This window comes from Lissotriton helveticus, chromosome 12, assembly GCF_964261635.1.
Source record: "Lissotriton helveticus chromosome 12, aLisHel1.1, whole genome shotgun sequence".
NCBI classification, from domain to species: domain Eukaryota; kingdom Metazoa; phylum Chordata; class Amphibia; order Caudata; family Salamandridae; genus Lissotriton; species Lissotriton helveticus.
Window position 1 is genome coordinate 124,129,704 of NC_136073.1, and position 24,923 is coordinate 124,154,626.

A 24,923-nucleotide genomic window follows, 5' to 3' on the forward strand; every position below is an offset into this window, starting at 1 on the left:
TACATGATGTGCGAAGTGGCGTAGTGCCAAGAAATGGAATCTGAACAGCTCCTCCAGGCACTCGGAACATTAGGAAGGGGCGCACAACACCGCCCCCGCTACCACCTGACAATGAGGGGGAAAAGGCTGACCACCGGTAAGAAGCATGCCCTCTTATATGGAAACATGCTCAACACTTTTTAAAAAAGAAAAAAATGAGTCCACTTTTCTGACGCTCAGGGTATCTATCATGCCACACGTGTGCCCTGGTGGACATTAATGATATATTGCTTTGGCTCACAGAACTCTTTCCACAAGCTGTCTCTCTTACCAGTGAGTGCTGAAACTTTTTTTTTTACTTCTGTGTTTCAGAGCCGCCAAATATAACAGAGGAAACATTCGTAAGTAAACCAAGACTTTTAAACTCCCTCCCCCCTCACCCCCCCGCTGGCCGTTCCTTTCCCGCCCCCCCTCCCGCTTCCGTTCCTTTCCCGCCCCCCCCCCGCTTCCGTTCCTTTCCCGCCCCCCCTCCCGATTCCGTTCCTTTCCCGCCTCCCGTTCCTTTCCCGCCCCCCTCCCGCTTCCGTTCCCGCCCCCCCCTCCCGCTTCCGTTCCTTTCCCGCCCCCCCCCTCCGGCATTCAATGGCTGCAGAAGAATGACGGCACCCTTTCCGTCATTCATTTAAAAACTGCCTTCAGGGACAAACAAGGTCCGCCATACTGATGCGCCCCCTCCATCCTGGGCAGACAGCGCCATTAAGAGGAGGCAGCCCCTGCACCCCAGAGCACCACTGTGGGGCAGACGCCCACCGAGGCCACCAATCGGGGCACAGAGAATGTGACCATACCTGAAGCGGGCGAGGCCTCACATACGGGGACCATCTGTGTGACTCGACCTATCCGGGCCCAGCGCAGACCCGGGGGTCATAAAGGTAAAGCAATAATAGCCGTGATCGTTTATCTAGCACGGACATTAAGCTTTTGACCCACGAATCTGACGCCTTTCACGATGTGAGCGGGCGCTGCACGCAAGATGTGGGCCCCTTTGCCAAGAACCGCTTTAAGCTGAATGGAATCCCTCGTGGACAGGTGCAACTAATCACAGTCACTTTTTACAAGCTGGCTCAGCTTTATTAGGGGTGTTTTATTAGAAACACTAATTGGATTATTCGCAAACACTATGAGAGGTCAGTGGTCGAGGATCCACTGCAAAAATCAGTGTGAACCCAGGTGCTAGGTGCCCACCACGGCGGGGCTGACTAAGCCTTCCACCTGCCAGGGGCGATAGCATGAAAAGCATTAAATCAAGTTATAGATAAAACTGGGATGAATTCTAAAACAAATGGTCTATAGTATGCATAATTGACCAAACTTCCTGCGTGTCTTTCTTCCTCATCACTCACTAAGGGCGTGGCTTCAACATCGGCAGGCATTTGTGCCCGTGCAGCGCCCATCCAGCATGGGTGCAGTTAAAGAGACTGACTCCCCCTCTACAATGGGTGTGCCCAAAACGTAGTCAGAAGTACAGGGACTCCTTCTTGTTGAGATATGTAGGACTGCCATTTTGTCATCAGCCAGTACCTATGTGTGGCTTCCCCCGTGTGATCTTGTGCGACATTCCAAAACCAATTATCAGCGAGTGTTGCGAACCCCTGGCTGAAACCATTTAAGATGAATCCCCATTGTAGGGGCGCTTGCTGGTGCTCTACTAGAGTTAGTAGAGTTACTGCCTCCAGACAAGGGACAGTCTAAGTAATTGTCATGACAAGAATGCGCGTGGTCACTGAGTAAGGGGTGCGCAGTTCGACACATTCACAGGCGTCTGGTTGCTCATAACACAATTTGTATTGTATGCTTTTAATACCACCTTTTTCTGTGGTCTAGAATATGACAGTGTTTCTGTCTAATTTGCCATGTTTTTGTCTTAAAGTTGGGGAAATAATTGCCGAGGTCAGTCCTTTTCTGATTTTATTTTTGTAGTGTTATGAAGTACTACAATGTTTTAGCGTGCATGAATCTGTCTGCATCTTTCTTTCCACTAGCCATCTCACCGTTGATAATAAGATTGGGGACCTAATAAGTGCTAAATTGGCAGCTCTCCTATAGCTCCATTCTTTCTGAGCAGGATTAAGAAGCCGCTATACGCCCCCCCCGCTGTCCATGTCTTTCCCGCCCCCCCTCCCGCTTCCGTTCCTTCACGCATCACCACACAACCCTGGCGGCTGAACATGATTCACAATGAATGCGCAGTTACCGCGAGGAGGCTCTGCTTTCACACGAGCGGGCCGCGGGCAGGCCGGAGGAGTAGCCGTGTTTGCTTAGTGCAGGGAGAGGGAAACCCTGCTCTCTCATGGCATTGTATGCAGCACCATAGCAACCCGGAGGCCTGCCTGGTAGCGCAGCACGCAGGCAGGAAGGCAGGGGCAGCAGGCAGGACGCGCTCAGACTGCAAGTTACGGCAGTCTAACTCCCCGCTCTTGCACAAATGAAGGGTGTGCTGCTGAGCGCCCCCAGCGCCCCACGACCGCGAGTCCACGCTTCCGCGTAAATGAGACGGCTGGGAGACCACCTCGGACGGGCTGTCGCAGGGGGCTTCCTACATGATGTGCGAAGTGGCGTAGTGCCAAGAAATGGAATCTGAACAGCTCCTCCAGGCACTCGGAACATTAGGAAGGGGCGCACAACACCGCCCCCGCTACCACCTGACAATGAGGGGGAAAAGGCTGACCACCGGTAAGAAGCATGCCCTCTTATATGGAAACATGCTCAACACTTTTTAAAAAAGAAAAAAATGAGTCTACTTTTCTGACGCTCAGGGTATCTATCATGCCACACGTGTGCCCTGGTGGACATTAATGATATATTGCTTTGGCTCACAGAACTCTTTCCACAAGCTGTCTCTCTTACCAGTGAGTGCTGAAACTTTTTTTTTTTACTTCTGTGTTTCAGAGCCGCCAAATATAACAGAGGAAACATTCGTAAGTAAACCAAGACTTTTAAACTCCCTCCCCCCCTCACCCCCCCGCTGGCCGTTCCTTTCCCGCCCCCCCTCCCGCTTCCGTTCCTTTCCCGCCCCCCCCTCCCGCTTCCGTTCCTTTCCCGCCTCCCGTTCCTTTCCCGCCCCCCCTCCCGCTTCCGTTCCTTTCCCGCCCCCCCCCTCCCGCTTCCGTTCCTTTCCCGCCCCCCCCTCCCGCTTTCGTGTCTTTCCCGCCCCCCACCCCACCCCTCCCGCTTCCGTGTCTTTGATCTTTGGGTGTCCCAGTAGAAGACTCTTCCCTCTGCTATTTACGGGTGCATGGTTTTTTACTTGCTTGCAAATTCTGATGTGATGTAATGGGCCCTGCATTTTCGCGAGCTCCAGTGGTGTAATACTTGGAGGTCTTTGTTTTAAAGGGTGTGAGACTGGTTCAGCCTTGCTATTATCTGCGTCGCGTGTTGGTCTGTTAGGTAGGTATCTTCCTTGGCTCCGGGCAGCAATCGTCAGTTTTAAGAGTTTTCAACGAGTCTAAAAAGGGGGTACGTTGGAGAGCTTTCCGACACCTCAGATTTCCTGGTATCAAACATCCTGATGTCTGTAAAACTGATATCTGTATGCCCAGTTTGTCAGTGTTCATAATAGTTGCTATTGTTATTGCTGGCAAAGTTCTGTAAAACTTGCCCCAATCCCGCTTCCGTGTTTTTCCCGCCCCCCCCTCGCTTTCGTGTCTTTTCCGCCCCCCTCCCTTCCCGCTTTCGTGTCTTTCCCGCCCCCCCCTCCAGCTTTCGTGTCTTTGATCTTTGGGTGTCCCAGTAGAAGACTCTTCCCTCTGCTATTTACGGGTGCATGGTTTTTTACTTGCTTGCAAATTCTGATGTGGGTGTTTGTGTGTGTCATTTGCGAGAGATAAAGCTAGTGGCATTGTAAATGACAATGCCATTTATTTATGTTAAAAAAACATACATAAAAATAATGTCAAGAGCAATGCCAATAGCTCTAACTTTAACAAAGGCAAAACCATTGCATTGTAAATGCTTGTTTGAAATGGCTGTTGTTTTTTTATTACCTCGTTTCTTTCAACCATGTGATAACCATTTCCACAGCGCAATTCTACCTGCGCCGTTGTAGTCTTGTTTTTGTTGCAAAGGTGCAATTAATGCGGCCTACTGAGAAGTCTTTGTGAGTGTCCCGCTATCCTATCTGTCCTTTCAGCTTTGGTCAGACCCACAGGCCTGTCAGTCTCAGCCATGCTCCTCTTGAAATCGCCTCTCTCGCTGCTTAGACAACCCCTTTCACAGCCAAGAACATCAAAGCTCAATTTGTCCACCACACATCAAGTACTGCTTACCGGCCTTCCCCTAAACCCCCCCACATCACCAGGCTCGTCTTCGAGCTGACAAAATGGTTCATTAAAAGGCTCGCTGGGCAACAGTAACTAACATGAGATATTACGAGCGACAAATAGTAAGGCTTCAAGTAGTCATTGTTCCCCTTGCAGCCTTTATCACTGACACGCAACTCAGCACCTCCCCTCATCAACGCATTCACCTTCACCACCATCAGAGCCATCCATTCTTACAGCATGCATCCAATAGGCACTTTCAAACATACTCTACCAACCTTCCTCAATCATGTAATTATTTGTGTGGGCCCATCTTGCAGCCCCTCAGGCAGGCACCCATTGCCGACCCAGTCATCAACTCCATCATAGATGCATCCTTCTTGCAGCCCCTCAGCCATGTCTGCAGCCATATCACAAACTCTGCAACAGCCAGGCCTCCCACTTATACCAATTATCAATCTCAAGGTCCCTCAGTTGTGTGCAACCCTTACAACCTTCCTCAATTATGCATTCCTTACAGTGTGGGCCCCTCTTGCAGCCCCTCAGCCATGCACCAACTGCCGCCCCCAGCCATCACCCCATCATTTATTTATTTTATTTATTTATTTTAACGACTTGTAGAGCGCCTGGTGACCCGAAGGCATCCCCGCGCTGTAATGATTTGGATATCCAGATGAGATGGAGGAGAAAAAAAAAAAAAGAAAAGGGGGGGACGTTATTTCGGAAATAGAAGTGTTTTCAATTTTTTTCTGAAAATAAGATAGCTGGGTTCCAGTCTGAGGGTACGGGGGAGTGAGTTCCATCCGGTGGAAGCTTTCACAGAGAAGCGTCGGCCTCCAGTGCGTGTCTTTTTAAATTTGGGGATGTTGGCTAGATGTTCATTCTCGGACCGCAGGGATCTGGGAGCTATATAAGGAGTTACCAGGTCGCTGAGAATCGATAGACGCATCCTTCTTGCAGCACCTCAGCAATATCACAAACTCTGCACCAGTCAGGCCTCCCACTTACAGCACCAGTCAGTCTAAAAGTCCCTCAGTTGTGTGCAACGCTTTAAAATCTTTCTCAATCATGCATTACTTGCAGTCCCTCAGTCATCTCACGACTTCTGTCATGGACCTTTATTTAACATGCATGTCAGTCTTACAGCCCTTCTGTTATCAACGCACTCGCAAAATATGTAGCCCTTTCTCGGGCCCCCGCTCGCACACCACCATTTGTCTGTGCCTCGCATCACACTTCAAAGGCTGCCGCTCTTCCGCCCCCCACCACTCTCCTACTTCCCCTCCCACCTCCCACGGCCGCTCTTCCCATTCACGTGCTCTGCAGGTCACCATTTGCCCGCATGCGGCCTCCTGCGCTTTCATCCCGATCACTCCCACCTCTCCTACTTCCCCTCCCACCTCCCAAATTAACCAAACTCTTTTCCTGCTACTCACACGTGCATGCGGAAATCCCCTTTAGAGAAACAATAATAATCGATGTTAAACTATGGGGTGAGTCTTGTTTTGGACAGCTTATATGTGTAAGCACTCCTGGGAAGCTGTGAAAGCTGCTTTCCAGGCATGCGCCTGGACTTATTTGAAAATGCCTATGTTGCTCTAAAATAAAATACAACAATCAAATGTATAAGTTTTGCAAATCTAGATTGAAAAAGGCAGTACTCATTCTTCCGTGTAATCTCTTGGTAACGTTGGTACTTTATCCCCAAGGGGCAACATTCAATCATGTACAAATTTCAAGCCATAACTGCATGTCATGTCGTACAGTAAAAAATAGCGACGAGTCAAAAGCTTAAAAAAGCCAATTTCTGCTTGCAATGAGGCTTTAACACTAATAGTGCCAAGGGCAGTAATAATAATGGGCGAATAGTGGGTGGTGTCACTTCTAATGCTTCTCGTTGGAATATGTGCAGTCATGGAGCAAATAAAATGCGTGGTGTGCTGTACAATCCTAGTTTTTTTTTTTAACCCACCACGTCCTTCTCCCTGCTCTGTTTTACCCAGCCCCCTGCTTCAGTCATGTCCTGAGCCCTCACTGGTGTACCCGAAGGCACTGGAGTGATTTAAATGAGCACCATGTACATTATACTGACACTTAGACACACTGCGCACTCACACACTGCGCACTCACACACTGCGAACTCACACACTGCGCACTCACACACTGCGCACTCACACACTGCACACTCACACACTGTGCCCTCACACTAGTTTAGGCCACACACACTGAGCACTCCAACACTGCGCACTCACACACTGCACACTCACACACTGCACACTCACACTACTTTAAGCCAGACACACTGAGCCCACACACTACTTTAGGCCACACACCCTGCACCCTCACACTATTTTAGGTCACACACACTGCGCCCTCACACTACTTTAGGCCACACACACTGCGCCCACACTCTGCACCCTCACACACACTGCACCCTCACACACTCAGTGCCACATAATTACACACCACATAATTACACTCTACTGAATGCAACACACACTCCACACAATACCATTCAGTGCCACATAATTATATGCTACATAATTACACTGCACTCAATGCAACATACACTCCAAACAATACCACTCAGTGCCACATAATTACACTCCACATAATTACACTCTACTGAATACAACATACACTCCAGACAATACCACTCAGTGCCACATAATTATATGCTACATAATTACCCTGCGCTTAACACAACATACACTCCAAATACCACTCAGTGCCACATAATTACAAGCCACATAATTACACTGCACTCTATGCAACATACATTCCAAATACCACTCAGTGCCACATAAGTATATGCTACATAATTACCCTGCGCTCAACACAACATACACTCCAAATACCACTTAATTGCACGCCACATAATTACACTGCACTCAATGCAACATACACTCAAAATACCACTCAGTGCCACACAATTATATGCTACATAATTACACTGCACTCAATGCAACATACACTCCAAACAATACAACTCAGTGCCACATAATTACACGCCACATAATTACACTCTACTGAATACAACATACACTCCATACAATACCACTCAGTACCACATAATTATAAGCTACATAATTACACTGCGCTCAACGCAACATACACTCCAAATACCACTCAGTGCCACATAATTATATGCTACATAATTACACTGCGATCAATGCAACATACACTCCAAATACCACTGAGTGCGACATAATTACACGCCACATAATTACACTATCTATCGCCATCACTCTATCTATCTATCTATCTCCCTCACTCTATCGATCTATCTATCTATCGCCCTCACTCTATTGATCTATCTATCACCCTCACTCTATCTATCTATTTATCGCCCTCACTCTATTTTTATATCTATCGCCCTCACTCTATCTATCTATCCGCCTCACTCTATCAATCTATCGCCCTCACTCTATCTTTCACCCTCACACTATCTATCACCCTCCCTCTATCTATCGCCCTCCCTCCCTCTATCTATCTCCCTCACTCTATCAATCACTCTCCCTCCCTCTATCCATCGCCCTCCCTCCCTCTATCTATCGCCCTCCCTGCCTCTATCTATCGCACTCCCTCTATCTATCGCCCTCCCTCTATCTATCGCCCTCCCTCTATCTATCGCCCTCCCTCTATCTATCGCCCTCCCTCTATCTATCGCACTCATTCTATCTAAAGCATCACCACAGCATCACTCAGCACCACCACAGCATCACTCAGGGGCACCACAACATCACTCAGGGGCACCACAACATCACTATGCGCTACCACAGCATCACTAAACGCCACAGCATCACTCGTCGAAATCACAACATTACTCAGCACCACCACAGCATCAATCTGTGCAACCAATCAACAACAACTGGTTCAAATATGTTCTCTCAATGTTTTACGCTTTATTACAAATGTCACAAAAAGATGTTATTTCACTTCTGTTCTTGGATTTTCGTCACAATAAAATACACTGAACATAATATTCACAAAAGTTATTTACAAAAGTTTAAGCTATTGCCATTATAAATTACAATAACTTTTATTTAAGTATTAATTATTAAAAAAAGAAAAGCCATTGTTATTTGTAATATTAATACATCAAATGCTATAGGTGTCACATTTGCGAAAAGTTATAACTATTGGCATTGTAAATGACAAAGCTATTAATTTCGCTATTTTCAAAACCAACACATAAATAAAAAATGTGTCACTTACAATACCAATAGCTCAAACTTTCCTAATGCGAGACCTATTGCATTGCAAATGCTTGTTGACATAGCGAGGCGTTTTAAGAGAATAGTCACAGTGGGGTTTTGGGATTTCCCTCGAGGTTTGAGTGTGTTATCGTTGCTTGTTGAACATTATATTTAAATGTGTTACAATGATGCTTGCCTGTTCCCGTCACATGCATTCTAAAAGGCGTGTGACACTATTCCCTGTGTATTTTCTTCTGGGATATTCGAATGAGCATTTCAACGAGTTTGTGTTTTGGTGTCTGTTTGCCTTTGTGCATTTTTTTTTTATCTCTGTCCGTCTGTTTAAGTTGCTCTTATGTTATTGTCTTGGATATTGCCAGTCAATCATAAAGTCAATGAGCATTATGAAGACATAGCGCCAGAAACAATCTTAATAGTGTTCTAAGTATGCACAGAGGTAAGGGAACTGATTTCTTTTCGAACTGTCCAACCCCCGAAATGAATGCTACTTTCCACATTCCAAAAATATAGCACTTTTGGGCCGCACAAATAGCAACAATGTCTTTTTTTATTGTAATTGTACAAAAAAACACGGATTAGTATTATACCAAAAATTACCAGCAGAGAACCCCGACCTATGCATTCTCCAGGGAGAAAATTCCTTAATATGATAGAGAATTTTACTTTCCCACGTTTGTCCATGCCTTTCCTGTCCAGTGGAGGCCCCTGCTCAATCTGCATACTTTAATGGTCTGGCCCAGCGAGAGACTAGGAATGACGCCTCGTTGGTCAAAGGGAGGTAATAGAGCCCACTCTGCCTCTGGAAAGGCTGCTCATACTCTCACTGCGCTGATAGCGGCATCTGACCCGAACAGCACAGACACAGCCCAAATCAGCGACCACGTTGTCCAAACAAGCATTTGCAATGCATTCGATCTCACCTTTGGGACCTTATATGTATTTAGCTATGCAGCACATTAGCCTTGGCACTGAAACATCTACTGTTCTTTAACATGGAGGGAAAGTAAGCACCAAACTGGGTGACACGTGGGGTGTGGGAACACATGGAGAGAAAGATTGCCTTTCAGAGGTAATGCTATAGTCCAAAGCTCTCTTTTTAATATAAAAGCAGGGCCTTTGGTGGTCATATCACTGAAAATACAAGATTTTAAATAAATATTATTTTCTACGGGTGCTCGTGGAAGACAAATTCTATGGACTGGAAGCTAGAGAATGCTAAAGTGATTCTGGTATTTTGTTAACCTCTGCTGGTCTTTTTCTATCAAGAAAGTTAAATAGAGGCAGTTGCCAGAAAAATGTAAAAAAGAAAGTCGCTCGGCAGAAAGAAATTCTGATATTTTACTGACCTCTGCTGGTCATTTTCTATCAAGACAGTTAAATAGAGGTTGTTGAACAGAGAAAATAGTCCCTAAGCGGAAGCAGACAAGTCCTAGGGCTGATCTCCGGAGCCCACAAAGTACATACACATGTAAACATATTAATATCTACCTAACTAGGTTTCTCGAGAGTAACCATCTGCTTGACATTACCCAGACGAGTTTCCGTCCCAAACATGGGACGGAGACTGCTTTGATGGCGGTTACAGAGGAAGCTAGGCGGATCTTGGATCAGGGGGGATCAGTGGCAGTGATCCTTCTTGATCTGAGCGCAGCGTTTGATACGGTGAATCACAAAATCCTTTTAAGCCGTCTCTATAGTGTGGGAGTATCAGGAGAAGCTTTGTCCTGGTTTAAGTCCTTTCTAAGTGATAGGACTTTTCAAGTTTTCGAAGGAGCCTCAGTATCTGCAAGCAGGCCTCTGGGCTGTGGGGTGCCGCAGGGCTCATCCTTGAGCCCTACGCTATTTAATGCGTACATGAGACCACTGGCTGAGATCGTTCGTCCATAAGGTATTAAGATAATTTCTTATGCGGATGATACTCAGCTAGTGGTCTCTCTCGCTCAAAAGAACTGCCATCAACCACAGACCAGCCTGACAATTTGCTTGGAACAGGTCAAGAGCTGGATGACGAAGTTGTGTCTCAAGCTTAACGGTGATAAAACCGAGCTGATGCTTCTTGGTCAATCAGCTCCGTCCACCTTGAAGCTGCTATGGCCCGTTAGCTTGGGCGCGCCCCCCATACCCAGAGACAATATAAAAAGTCTTGGGGTGTGGCTGGACAAATCCCTGACGTTTAACATCCAAGCAACTAAGCTGTCTGCGACTTGCTTTGGTCTCATCAGGATGATGAAAAAAACCCTTCCGCTTCTACCTTTTGAAGCCAAACAGGTAGTTATGCAGGGTCTATTCCAGTCCCGCCTTGACTTCAGTAACGCCCTGTATCTAGGGGCGCCTGAATACTGTCTGCAAAAACTTCAGCGGATTCAGAATTGTGCAGCACGCACATTGCTTGGTCTGCCACGTAGAACCTCGGTGAAGCCTGGGCTGAGAGCCTTGCATTGGCTCCCTGTCAGGGAGAGAATCGAGTTCAAGTCCATGGGCATTTCCCATCAAGCATATTGGAAATCTGGCCCAGCAATCAATCACTCTCTGATCACCCCTCATCGGCCCAACAAACAGCTTCGTTCTTCCCACGCCTTTTTGGCGGTAGTTCCCCGGATCCGGAGATCTAGAGCTGGAGGTCGGTCTTTTTCTTACGATGCGGCCAAGTTAGGGAACTCACTCCCTCTCCATTTAAGATCCAATCCTAATTTGACGACCTTCCGCAAACAGCTTAAAACTTTCATTTTTAATAAGTCATGCTAACCTTTGGTCCGACCTCATTGGAGGGTACTAACCTAGTTCTCTAGCGCCTGGACGCCTCAGGGCAGCAGTTGCGCTTAATAAAACCCTTTTTCATTTCATTTCAAGTCACACATGTAAGTATATACTAAAGTATATATACTAAAGTATATTCTAAAGTATATACAAGAGGTCTTGAATGCTCGACTTAAAAAGGGGCTGAACACTGACAGCAGCAGTACCCCACTCTTTTAGTTTCAAGACCATGCATCAATGCAGCAAGGTTTACACATCTGTCCCCCATGGCACACTACCCTTACATGTCATTTAAGAATCACACTTTCCTTCCATGGTGTCCTACCCATCCTCAAGCGCTCTAGCACCCCAAGGGTAGGAAGTGTTATAAATGCAGATACAACATAATACAAAAATAAGTTGTGGTGATGGTGAGATCACTTGCAACAAAGCTCCACAGACTTGGGCCATGATAGTCATAGCACAATAACTGCAGTGGAACTCTGAACACGGATGGGGGTGATGTAACTATATTCAAGGTATATTAATTAATAAATAAATCTGTGAGGTACTCAGCATTATGTTATATCAAAGTCTGTTATGAAGTTCTGTGGTTAAGCTGAATAAGGAGCTACGACGCCATATGAAATCTCTTTATTGATGTCAAAACTACATTTCCACAATTGCTTTATTAACTTTCTGTGTGCAGACATAAGAGAAAAAGGCTATGGCAACTGCCCGGAAAAGACAATATATTACATTTTACTTGATCTGGTCAGGATTACTGAAAGGAGCGAACACTTGAAGTACTTACTTGATGACCAATTTTTGAAGCCCTTAAGAAGCGAGAAACTCTGAAAACACCTGTTGGCTGGCTGTGGAACTTATGCATTTAATTGAGAACTTTGAATAATGTCTAAAACGAAGAAGCTTTTGAAAATAAAGACTTTATATGGACTTCCACATCTCTGTGTGTATTCTTCTCACAACTTGAATTAAAGTGGACCATATGAAGTATTCCCTCTAAGGGAAATGGAGATCTGAGAAATAGCGCTAGGCTATAATTCTATTTTCCCTGTGCCAATATATATATACTATAGGATGTTCTCACCATCACACACTTCATACATGTTGTTAAAAATGCTCTTTTGCCTCTATCAGCACACTTCACACACTCTTTATATGGTGCTCAGAGCCATCCATGAGAAAGCCTTACCTTTATGCACAGGGTGTTTAAACCATTGAATATTTGACCTATTACAGTGACAAAAAGAGAGAATGATTTACCAGTAAGCAATAATAAGAGACTCATTTTTCCTTACTTCCTACTTCTTTAGTCGTGCCAAAGTAGAAAGGCATTTAATACAACCTGTTCTATATAGCACCAGGAGGCAATTTTGTCACTTTTAATGCACGCATGTACATAACATAACATACTATAACATACTGTATGCACATCGCTAACAGCGTTCTCTCTTTTTTCAGGAATTTTCCTGATGCTCTCCCTTTGTGATGTGGTGCATGTGTATGAGTACCTACCTTCACGGCGTCAGACGGATCTCTGTCACTACTACGAGAAGTTGCATGAAGCGGCCTGCACCTTTGGTGGCTACCACCCAGTGCTGTTTGAGAAGAACCTGGTGAAGCGCCTGAACCAGGGCTCTGATCTGGACATCATTCTACATGGCAAGCTGACTCTTCCAGGCTTCCGCACCCTGAACTGCTCTCGGGCCAGTGTCTAGAATCTGTTGAGCTTTGATGAACATGACACAGGGCCTTGAGAACTCTCAACCAGGGAGCCCAAAACAATGGGATGCCAGGAACTCGCTCTAGACCCTTGAGGATTTCAGAAGTGGAGTCAGGAATAATGAGCTGTGAGATACATACTTCATCACCTCTAGGACTTCCAGAAAGGGAGCGAGGAAACCAGCAAAAGTTACTTACCTATAAACTGTGGGTCTCCAGTATTGGTGTCTTTCATAGATTCACATGCTTGAATAATTCCCCATCGTCGAAGTGGGAGTCCCACGGTACATAAAATAGTATATATATATATATATATATATATATATATATATATATATATATATATATATATATATATATATATATATACATATACATATAAATATATAATAGATATAAATAAGAAAATTAAAAGTACCATAGAACAATATAGGCCCATAGAAGCCTAAAGGGAGAATTCACTTTGGTAACATATCCATGTCATTATAATAGTCCACATTCCAGCCAATCAGGCTGCAGCACCCTCTAGAACTTTCTCCTCAGAAGCTCAAGCCCTCAGATTTTCGTAGCACTAAAGTGACCAAGAGTGCATGAGGAGAAGAGAGCCTGTGAGGGGAGGAAGGGTGGGTCGCATGTGAATCTATGAAAGACACCAATACTGGAGAACCACAGTTTACAGGTAAATAACTTTTGTTCTTCTCCAGTATTAGGGTGTCTTTCATAGATTCACATGCTTGAATAAGAATGGAAAGCAGTACGCCAACACATGAGAGTCATAAAAGGCAATAAGAACAAATGCAAGCAAATAAATGCACATATGAACATTGCATATATATGAAAGAACCTTTTATGCCAGGAGGCGGGAAGCAACAGAGGCTCATCTTTATCTGAAGAAATTTCGTAGCACCGCTTGACCCACAGCAGTGTCTGCAGCGTTAGCTGCCTCCAGACAGTAGTGCCTCGTGAACGTGTGCCTGCTATACCACGTTGCCGCCCTGCAGATTTGATGTAGAGGCACTCCAGCAAAGAGGGCGGTAGGGGATGCAACTGCCCTCGTCGAGTGCGCTCGCACCGGGAGCAGAAAGAGGCTTGCCAGCCCGTTGATGGCAGAAGGAGATGGCAGAAGAGATCCATCGAGTAATGGATTGTTTAATGACCGGATGTTCCTTGCGCATCCGTCCATAGGCCACAATGAGCTGGCCGGATTTACGAAAGGCAGCAGTGCGTTGGATGTAGAATTTAAGGCATTGCTTCAAGTCCAAAGAATGAAGAGAGCGCTCAGCGGGAGACTGAGGGTCTGGGAAAAAAGTCTTGAGAATGACAGGTTCATTAAGGTAGAAGTCAGAATGAACCTTAGGAATAAATGTAGGATTCGAGCGGAGTGTAACAACGTCCCTTGAGAATTGAAGAAAAGGAGGCTGAATGGTGAAAGCTTGGATGTCGCTCACTCGCCTGGAGGATGTAAGTGTGAGGAGGGCAACTTTCCAAGTAAGGAATTTCAATTCCGCTGAATGAATAGGCTCGAAAGGTGGTCGGAGGAGCTGTGATAAGACCAGATTCAAACGCCAAGCAGGTGGTGGACGCCGGAGAGGCGGAAACATCCAGAACAGGCCCTTAAAGAACTGACGAATGATCCGAGAGGAGTACAGTGACGTGGAACTGTCGTGGGGAAAGCGGGAAATGGCTGCCAGGAAGACTTTAAGAGTAGAATGCGAAAGTCCCGACTTTGCCAAAAGGAGGAAAAAAGGCAGGATTTGCTCAGGTATGGCGAGCAGAGGATCGATCTTCTCCTTGAGGCACCAGACACAAAAACGTTTCCATTTCAGTTTATAGGTCTTGACTGTGGAAGGAGCACGTGCATTAGCAAGCACTTCCCTCCACTCAAGAGCAATAGTCAGATGTGCAAATTGGTGCACAGACATAATATCGACTCCAAAATATCGTCTGGACAGAATATCGAGGTAAAAATATCGTTTGGACAAAATATCGACTGGACAGAATATCGACAGCCAAAATATCGTTTTTAAGGTAAGTGCAGTAATATCGACTGTAAATAATATCGAAAGTGAAAATATGTAAGTATATACTATAGATAGTAAAAAAAATTGTTTTTATTTTTAGGGTTCAGGGTCAGTTTTGGGTTTTTGGGTAAAGGGGTATTTTTAGGGTTCAGGGTCAGTTTTGGGTTTTTGGGTAAAGGGGTATTTTTAGGGTTCAGGGTCAGTTTTCAGTTTTTGGGTAAAGGGGTATTTTTAGGGTTCAGGGTCAGTTTTCAGTTTTTGGGTAAAGGGGTATTTTTAGGGTTCAGGGTCAGTTTTCAGTTTTTGGGTAAAGGGGTATTTTTAGGGTTCAGGGTCAGTTTTCAGTTTTTGGGTAAAGGGGTATTTTTAGGGTTCAGGGTCAGTTTTCAGTTTTTGGGCAAAGGGGTATTTTTAGGGTTCAGGGTCAGTTTTCAGTTTTTGGGTAAAGGGGTATTTTTAGGGTTCAGGGTCAGTTTTCAGTTTTTGGGTAAAGGGGTATTTTTAGGGTTCAGGGTCAGTTTTCAGTTTTTGGGTAAAGGGGTATTTTTAGGGTTCAGGGTCAGTTTTCAGTTTTTGGGTAAATGGGTATTTTTAGGGTTCAGAGTCAGTTTTCAGTTTTTGGGTAAAGGGGTATTTTTAGGGTTCAGGGTCAGTTTTCAGTTTTTGGGTATTATTTTATTATATTTTATTACTATATATATATGTTTAATAAATATGAAATAAAAAAATATTTATTTAACTTTCATTAATTATTTAATTATTATAAGTTAATTTAAGTAATTTTAAGTATATTTTAGTAATTAATTATTAATATTAATTTAATTTAACACTGTTTTTAGTAAATACGATATTTTTTACAACTATATTTTTGTAAACGATATTTTGTACTCGATATTTTTGTACTTACCTGTTTGTACATACAAACTCGATATTTTTGCTGTAGATATTTTTTCCTCGATATTTTGGGTAGTCGATATTTTGGTAGTCGATATTCTTTCAGTGATCCGTGCAAATTCATTGTGCTCAGGTTCTAAGCGTGAAGCTGGAGAGGTGCCGGATCGAGATGGCAAATCTGGCCCTGGCTCATGGTGAGAAGATCAGGCAGGGGACGAAGAAGATTCGGATCGCACTGGGAAAACAGTAGAAAATCCATGAACCACGGGTGACGCGGCCACTTGGGAGCAATCAAAAGGATGTGACACAGCTGAAGTCTCATCTTGCGTAGTAGGCGTGGAATCAGAGGGATCGGCGGAAAAGCGTAAACAAATTTGTTCGACCAGTTAATTGAAAATGCATTCCCGCTCAATCCGCTGTGGGGATGCCGACTTGCGAAGCGTAGGCATTTGCGGCTGAGTGGAGTTGCAAACAGATCCAGCTCCGGCTGGCCCCACAAGCGAAACACATACTCCAGAGTCGGTTGATGGAGTTCCCACTCATGATTGTCCGTAGCCGATCTGCTGAGAGAGTCAGCAAGTGCATTGGAGGCACCTGGCACGTGAACTGCTTTTAGCTGGACTCGATGGTGAATCGCCCATTCCCAGATTTGTTGTGCCTGTCTGGATAGCAGAAGAGATCTCGTACCTCATTGCTTGTTGAGGTAGTGCATACTGGTGGTGTTGTCCGTACTCACCGGCAGCGACTTCCCTTCCACCACCAGCCGGAAAGATTTCAGGGCAAGGAAGATAGCCAAGAGTTCCAGGTGATTTATGTGCCACGTGCATTGAACTGGCATCCATTTGCCCTTGACTGACAACCCTTCAAGGTGTGCACCCCAACCTTCTAAGGAAGCGTCCGTTGTAAGGGTAAGCGTGGGGTCTGCGTCCTGGAACGGCCGCCCAGTTGCGATGTTTGGAAGGTGAGCCCACCATTCCAATGCGCCCTGAATGCGGGGGATCAGGCAGACTTTGTCGTTAAATGGCCCTGAGACTTGCCGCCATTGTTTGTCCAATTCCTCTTGGAGGACTCGCATGTGTAGCCTGCAATTGGGGATCAGCTGCATGCAGGACGATGCCATGCCTAGAAAAGATTTTAACATCCGGACAGAAGCGGACCTTCTTGAGCGTAGAAGAGCCACCATCTTGACAATGCGATCTTGCCGTTCCTGTGAAACAAACACCTTCGCCAGACGAGAGTCGATTAATGCCTCTTAAAGATTCTTTGCTGTTCTGGACGGACATGTGATTTCTCGTGATTGATGGAAAGACCCAAGGCGTGAAAGATGGATAGGCAAGTCTGAGTGTGTTGTCTTGCTGCAAGAAATGTTTGAGCCTTTATCAGGCAGTCATCTAAATAAGGGTAGAACTGTATGCCCTGGAAGCGTAGAAAAGCCACAACCAGAGCCATGATCTTTGTGAAGACTCTCGGAGCGGAACGAAGGCCGAAAGGTAAAACTGTGAATTGGAAGTGTTTTGATCCCACTGTGAAGAGAAGGTACTTCCTGTGTCTGTGATGGATTGGCACATGAAAGTATGCATCTTGGAGGTCGATTGTAGAGAGGAACTCTCTGGGATTCAGGAACTGTAAAATTTCCAGCAAGGTCAGCATCAGAAATGTTTGGGATTTGAAGAATTAGTTGAGGGCTCGGAGATCTAAGATAGGGCGCCACTCTCCTAATTTTTTCCTGATAAGGAAAAAGCGGGAATAAAAGCCCTTGCCTTGTTTAATCGAGGAACCACTTCAACAGCCCCTTTCTCTATCATAACTGCGACCTGCGCAAACATATTTCCTTCAAATGTCCTTGGGGAGGTCCAGAGGGTGGGCGGGTGGGAGGAAATCTGAGAAATTCAAGAGTGTGGCCCTTTAAGATGACATCCAAGACCCAACGATCTGAAGTTATTTTTGACCAATTGTAGAAGTGTTGGGAGATTCGACCTCCAATTTTAAGAGCAGGAGAACACTTGACCCGTGGAAAGTCAGTGTTTTTCGTTCGATAAGGCCTGGAATCAGATTGCCTATTCTGATTTTGAAAGGAGTAGCGCTGCTTGTTTTCACCATAGGAGCGGTACTGGGAGAAGTTACGAAAATTGGAGGAAGTACCTCTGCAACATGCTCCACGAAAGGCCCGCTTCCGGTACTGGAGAGAACCCAGGGCACGAGCAGTGTCCGTGTCTTTCTTGATGGACTCTAAGGCGTCGTCCACATGCTTGCCGAAGAGGGACTCTCCATCAAAAGGCAAGTCGAGCACTCTTGCATGCACTTCAGGCCGAAAAGCCGTAGCCTTAAGCCAGCCCTGCCTCCGTAAGACTGCAGCAGCACCTGCGAGCTGCCTGAAACCCGTAGAACAAATATCAATTGCACAGTCTATAATTTCAGAGGAGACTTTCTCACCCTCTTGCACGATCTTAAGGGCTTCTGCCCTGGAGGAGTCCGGAAGCAAGTCAACCAAAGCTGCGATCACTGACCACATCTTACGGTCATATCGTCCGAGGATGGCCAAGGAGTTTGCCACCCTGATTGTCATGGCAGCCATAGTGGTGAATTCTTTCCAATGGTATACAGGTGGCGACCCTCCTGATCCGGTGGCGAAGTTAACGGAGTTGCCGGGTTACGCGACCTCTTTTGGGCGGCTTGCGTAATGACTGAGTCAGCTTTTGGTTGTGACACAAGACATGCCGGTGAATCCGCAGGCGCCTTATACTTTTTGTCAAGGCGTGGAAGCACGGCCAGGATGGAGTTAGGCCGTTCCATTAGTTTAAGTCCCTCCTGCCATACAAAGTCAATTATTGGGATAGTATGTCCTTGCTTCAAAGGTTGATCCTTGAAGTCATAAAGGAAACAGTCTTGTTGTTTTACTTCTATGGGCAAATGAAAACGCTTTGCAGCTCTCACCATCAAGTTGTGGAAACCCCCAATGTCCACTGGAGGAGAAGCCAGGAGAGAAGTAGGAGGAGGAGACGGGGTCTGGGCCCGATAGTTGTCCCAATCTGCAAGGACAGCGTCATCGTCCTGGTCCATATCATGGCGGACGTCATCATCGTCAGTATCTGGATCAGGAAGAACTGGTGATTTTGGTTGAGCAACAGGAAGTGGCTCCTGTGTTGGAGGAGGCGGAGCAGGAGAATTCTGCGCAGAAGGTGGGAACCGACGATTATAATCGTCTAACATGTGCTGAAGGTTTAATATCAAAGACACCGGTATTTGTGCCATAGGAACCTCGTGGTCAACATCCAGCTGATCATCGTGAACTGGGAAGAAAGAACCCCTGTCATCATTGTCCTCATCCTCATAGTCCTGATATTTTATATTGAGCTCCGAAGGACTTGCAGTAGGACGAAAGGTGTCATCAACATAAGACCCATCCGAAGAATCCTCCTCTGCAGACGCAAAGAGTTGAGCAGTGGGGCCAGAACCACCTTGAAGAGGACTCAAAATCAGTGTAGTGGAACGTTTAACAAGAGAAGCTGTCACCACAGTAAAGGTTGTTGCAGTTTCCAGAGAATAGTGTCCCGTCGACGGTCCCGTCGACGAGCTCGTGGTCGAAACTGTCGTCGATGGATTCGCCAATGTAGAACAAGGCATTGACGAAGATGCGGAAGCCGTCGACGGAGCCAGGACTTTTCCCGTCGACAGTGCGGCAGTCGTAGACGAGGTCTTCTTCGTCGTCGATGTAGCTGTCGGCGAGGAGGTGGTCGTCGACGAGGATCTCGACATCGACGAGGCTACCGTTGATGAAGGTGGTACCGGAGCGTCGCGTCAATGAAGCTGTCGTCGAGGAATGCTTCTTTGGCAAGGTCGTCGATGAGACGGATTTCTTCGCCGTCGACGAGATCTTCACTATGGAGGTTATGGGCCTAACCTCTTGGAGCGTCGTCGACGATGCGTACGTCGTCGTCGTCTTCGTCGACATAGGGCATGTCGTCGTCATCGTAGGCACAATGTTGACGGATCTTGACGTCCGTCGACGAGTTCGTCGACGAGCTGGCACTCGTTTTGGACGACGAGGGCACAGATTGGGACTGCGATGCCAGAGAACCAGGTCCCTTAGGCGTATAGGCCGCCAGATCCCGTGGGGAGACAGACCTTGGAGCATCCACCAACTTATTCCTTTTTAGAAAAGGAGAAGGCATCTCAGTCTCCGATCCACATTTAAGAGAGGTCTTGGAATGGAAGGAAGACTCACTCTCCACATCAGACACAGGATTGTCGGAAGTCTTCAACCTCTGTATCCACAGAAGGAGACGGGCCTCTCTATCCTTTAGGGTCTTAGTAGAAAAAGTTATGCAAAACTTGCAGTCCCTCACCTCATGGTCCGGGTACAGGCAATAGATGCACTTTTTACGAGGATCCCCATGGAACAGGCGAAGTTTCCCACAAGCAGAACAAGGCCTGAATAAAGATTTCTTTGTTGAAGACATTGTAGAAGAAGATGAAAAGGTTTGAAGATTGAAGAAACTGAGCAGAGCTCAGGGAGACTCCCTTCACACGACGTGCGGTAGAAAATCAGAGGGCTTGAGCTTCTGAGGAGAAGGTTCTGGAGGGTGCTGCAGCCTGATTGGCTGGAACGTGGACTATTATAATGACATGGATATGTTACCAAAGTGAATTCTCCCTTTAGGCTTCTATGGGCCTATATTGTTCTATGGTACTTTTAAATCTCTTATTTATATCTATTTATATATATTATATATTTATATGTATATGTATATTTATGATGTTTTCTATTTTTATATATATATATTACTACTATTTTATGTACCGTGGGACTCCCACTTCGACGACGGGGAATTATTCAAGCATGTGAATCTATGAAAGACATCCTAATACTGGAGAACAAGAGGTGCTGTAGCACCTTGAGGGCATTTTCAAGGGGACCTAGAAACACTTGTGCACCAAGTAACCCACTGCAGCTCCTTGAGGGCTGCTAGAAGAGTATCCAGAAACAAAGGACTCTGTGGAACCCACTGCAGCACCTTGAGGCCTTCTAGAAGGGGAACCAGAAACATTAGACTCTGAGGAACCCACTTCAGCACCTTGAAGACTTCTAGAAGGGGATCCAGACACAACAGACTCTGAAGAATCTATAAAGCACCTTAAGGACTCTTGGAAAGGGACCCAGAAACAGTGGAATACTAATAAATCCAGTGTAGCGCCTTGAGGACTTCCAAAAGAGGTGCTACGACTGTCACCTGGACTGAGGTATGGGGCGCCAGAGGCATTAAACAGTGCCAGTCAAATTAACTGAGATAGCCACTGGGTCAAAGTCACCAAATGAATCCCTCATTGAATGAAAATCAAACTATGGGGAGGGGTCTTAGAAGTCCATGGATGAAGATGGAGTCTTATCTTTAGGTCTCTGGGGAGTACTGGAGGTGCCTGTTTGCAGTATCGTCCAAGACAGGCTGATTTCACTCCAGTTAGAGTAGACGGGTTGTCTAAAGACTGGTGAAGCGATCTTTACTAAAATAAAAGCGGGCTTTGCTGTCCTTGCCTGTAACGGCCAAAATGCATGAGGAGGCAGCCTGACTCACTGTTGCTATTGTGGCCATTAAAATATGCATCTATGCCCTCTGGTGCTTACAGGTCCCAGGTAACGACCTGTCCAGTTGTGGACATAAGAGGAGGGTCTGTGGTGAGAGAGGCATCATCTTGTGTGTTTTTCTGTTCACCCTATGTGGGAATGGCCTGTTCCCATGAGGCACAGGGTCAGACTGATTTGCATATGGCCATGTCTGAACTGGGGTGGCTTGGTGAGCAAAATAACGATGGATTAAACCCAGATCTGTGACTGGGGGTGAATGTTTGCCATTGTGCAACATTCCGTCCATCATCTTGTGTGTGGTTTGCTAGTGTGGGCCTAGTCATCACTATTCATCAATACCCCACTGGTGTGGCATCATACTTTGGGGAAATAGAATTAAAATAATAGCAAACTTCAAGAATTGTACGTGTATGATAAGAGAAACTGTAATTACTGGAAAAGAGAAATAGAAGCCCTGGATCATTCCATCAAGTCTACAGCCATCTTGTTGTTAATTAGAATTTATTGTGTATCTTTGAGGAAGGTGGCACCCCTTCAAAAAAGAGGGTAACATACTGTAAGAGAATCGTATAATCTGGATGGCACAGCTGGCCAAATCAATAGTGCTCATGGTGTATAAATCCTGTATGTGATCTGAGAACACAAAGGTCCAGACCAATATTCACTTCTGAAATCCCCTGACTTATTGATTTATAACACTGTTGTTACTGCTGTGTCTCAGATCATTATCCAAGTATCACTTTTAATGTCAAAAATCAATATACTCGTCAGCTTACATTCCCGGAAGCAATGGCCAACACACCTCAGCTCAATGCACAATCCACAGATGCCTCCTTGGCTACTACTTCAATTTTTTGAGATACCGCTCTCCCCACTCTCCTAAAGGAGCGGACTGAGATTAAAGGCTCTAAGGCACAGATAAATTCGGCTTTGTCTTTAACCAAATTCCAAAGTACAATGCTTGCAAAATGATTTCAGCTCTTTTCAGACTAGATTAACCTCTGTAGAGAGGAGATAGGTGGATGTGGAAACACGTCTAGTCACAATCCTGGATTTGGTAAAGGCATCTAGCTCCTCCAGCAGAAAGTTATTGGCTTGGAAGACCCCAGTTGATGCAACAATATCATGCGTACTGGTTTAACAGAGCATATTGGGGGCAGCTGTGCGCGGTACAAAAACCAATAACATAACATATTGAAAAAGATTTTTCAAGCTTTTGAGTACCTTAATCCCTGAACTTTCGAGCCTCAACTTCGATCCACCAGTGGAATTCCATAGGGCTCATAGGATACATTCGAACTCCACAGCCATCAATCTTCATCCACGTCATGTCCTGGCATTTTGTGTATGGCATCAGCATGCCAGACTGATTCTCCAGGAAGCCAATAAACATGTTCCTTACCGACATGAAAACGCGCAAATTCTATTTGTTGTAGATTTGTCTGCCAAACCAATGCCAAATGGAAACAATTCTTAGCTCTCTGCACTCGACTTAAGAAGAACAACATTAAATATGGGCTGCTGGAACCTGCTACCAAGCTCATCCTGTTTTAGGGCAGAACATCTGAATACCACAATCCAAAAGACCTGGAGTGCTTCCTGGATGACCTTGATGAAACTAACATTGAGGATGTCACTTCTGTCACATCCTTAACCTCTTCATCTTCACCCCGAAAGGATGTATCCCATGGGGATGCCTCCACCTCTAAGGATGAACTTAAACGCTGAGACTCGGTCATGCAGAAATGGTTGCAAATTGCCAGACCGCAATTGTGAAAGTCTTTCCACCCAAAAGATAAATTGAGGCCTGCCCTTAAGTCTTGATGGACTCGGCATCACTGGCAACAGTTGCCATTATTTGTTCAGTAATGTGTATCTGAGTCTACAATACATGAATATGGGGTATGGTTGCATCAACACAATTACAAACCGTTGCGAATTTATTTTTCAAATCGGTAGCGGGATTACCTCCCTCTTTTCCAAATGGTATTTTACACTCGGAATTGAACCTGCCTTACATTTTAGACTACACACAGTTAACCCCACTTCTCCTCTGGCACTCTATCTGGAGGAGAGATGCAGTCCCACTAAATCAATTAATAGTAAGGAGCTGCCTAGAAATGGACAAGAGGAAGAGGTCTAGGTGGCTTAGCTATGTGGAGTCAGCTTTAAGGGAGATTGGTCTCCAAGAACTCTTTAAAGACCCCCTAACCTGCAGAAAGGTCTCAAAACAGAGGGTTAGCGACATGTTAATACTGATGGCCGAGTATAAGCGTGAGGAATACTGCAAAGAGAAACAAGCAGCTTGGGCATATGGCCTTAACCCACCAATAATTGAAGGAGGTTTTTCTTATCTAGCAAATTTAAATAAGATGCAACACAGATTTATATTATTGAGGTTTCACACTAACCTGATTCCCCTCATGTTAGGGTACTCTGAAAAAATATATAATCACGCCAGTTTAAGTGTGTGCCCATGCTACAATCTATCGGCTCAAAGAGAACTGCACATATTTTTATTTTGCAGCCTACATGAGGAGAAAAGGAATGCCCATCTTAAACCAATTTTAAAGAAAATGAATTTTAAACAGTGTTGGGTAGCACTATACTTTTTAAAAACACTCCCTGATCCTTTTGTCTGTTATTCAGTCGCGTCATTCCTATGGGCTTGCATGAGGAAGAGGAAAGGGACAATGCGTAGATTACGGAGCCCGTATAACAATAATACAAGTATTTAGATTGTGCACATGAAATGGCTCTCTTTTTTTAACATTTTTATGTATTTTCATCTTTATTCTGAAATCGTGATGAAATATCTGTAATCTTAAAGTTAGTATTTTGAAATAATTTTAATGCGAATTATTTATATGTGCTTTTATGATCCTTTGAATATGATCGAATAGAGATGATCGATTGATTGATTGATTAAACAACCCTTTTTCTCCTGTGTGTCAGACGTTTCATGATTATGTTACATCGTCATAGGGTTATTTATAGATCGCCTGGTATACTGTTAATTGTTTTAAGTTCTAAGTTAATGTTCTTTTGGCTGTGGTGAGAGGGTTAGTAGTCAGAAAAGGTATTGTTCTGATGAATTTGATTGCAGCGCTTAGATCCTGCTGTGATCTGCTCCCATTTTGGATCTTTGAAGCAGCCTCTTCTCTCTGCAGTCTCAACGCCTTTCTAGCGTATTGTTTGTTTTGGCCAAAATTAGATTTCCCATCTGGCAGGTGGTCCTTCTCGCTTCAGTATGTGTGCCTCCTTCCCCAACCTGTTTATAGGTTGAATTCTATCAGTCCTTTCATGGTTCTGGGATCTTGTCCCATTATAGGCGTCAGCTTTTCCATTCTCACTGAGCGTATCAGTAGCATCCATTGCTATCCATTTTCCTCTCATTGTTTGCTAGTTTATATTACCCCTCGGA

General features: G+C 45.2%; 1 protein-coding gene across 1 annotated transcript in view; it reads left to right on the plus strand.

Moving 5' to 3' along the window:
• Positions 1–13,179, plus strand: part of LOC144798272 (beta-galactoside alpha-2,6-sialyltransferase 1-like) — a 153,825-nt gene extending 140,646 nt beyond the window's left edge. The window contains exon 5 of the mRNA XM_078669045.1: positions 12,740–13,179. Coding sequence (XP_078525171.1) covers positions 12,740–12,996 — 257 coding nt within the window. The 3' untranslated portion in view covers positions 12,997–13,179. The remainder of the gene's footprint in view (positions 1–12,739) is intronic.
• Positions 13,180–24,923: the final 11,744 nt, after the last annotated feature.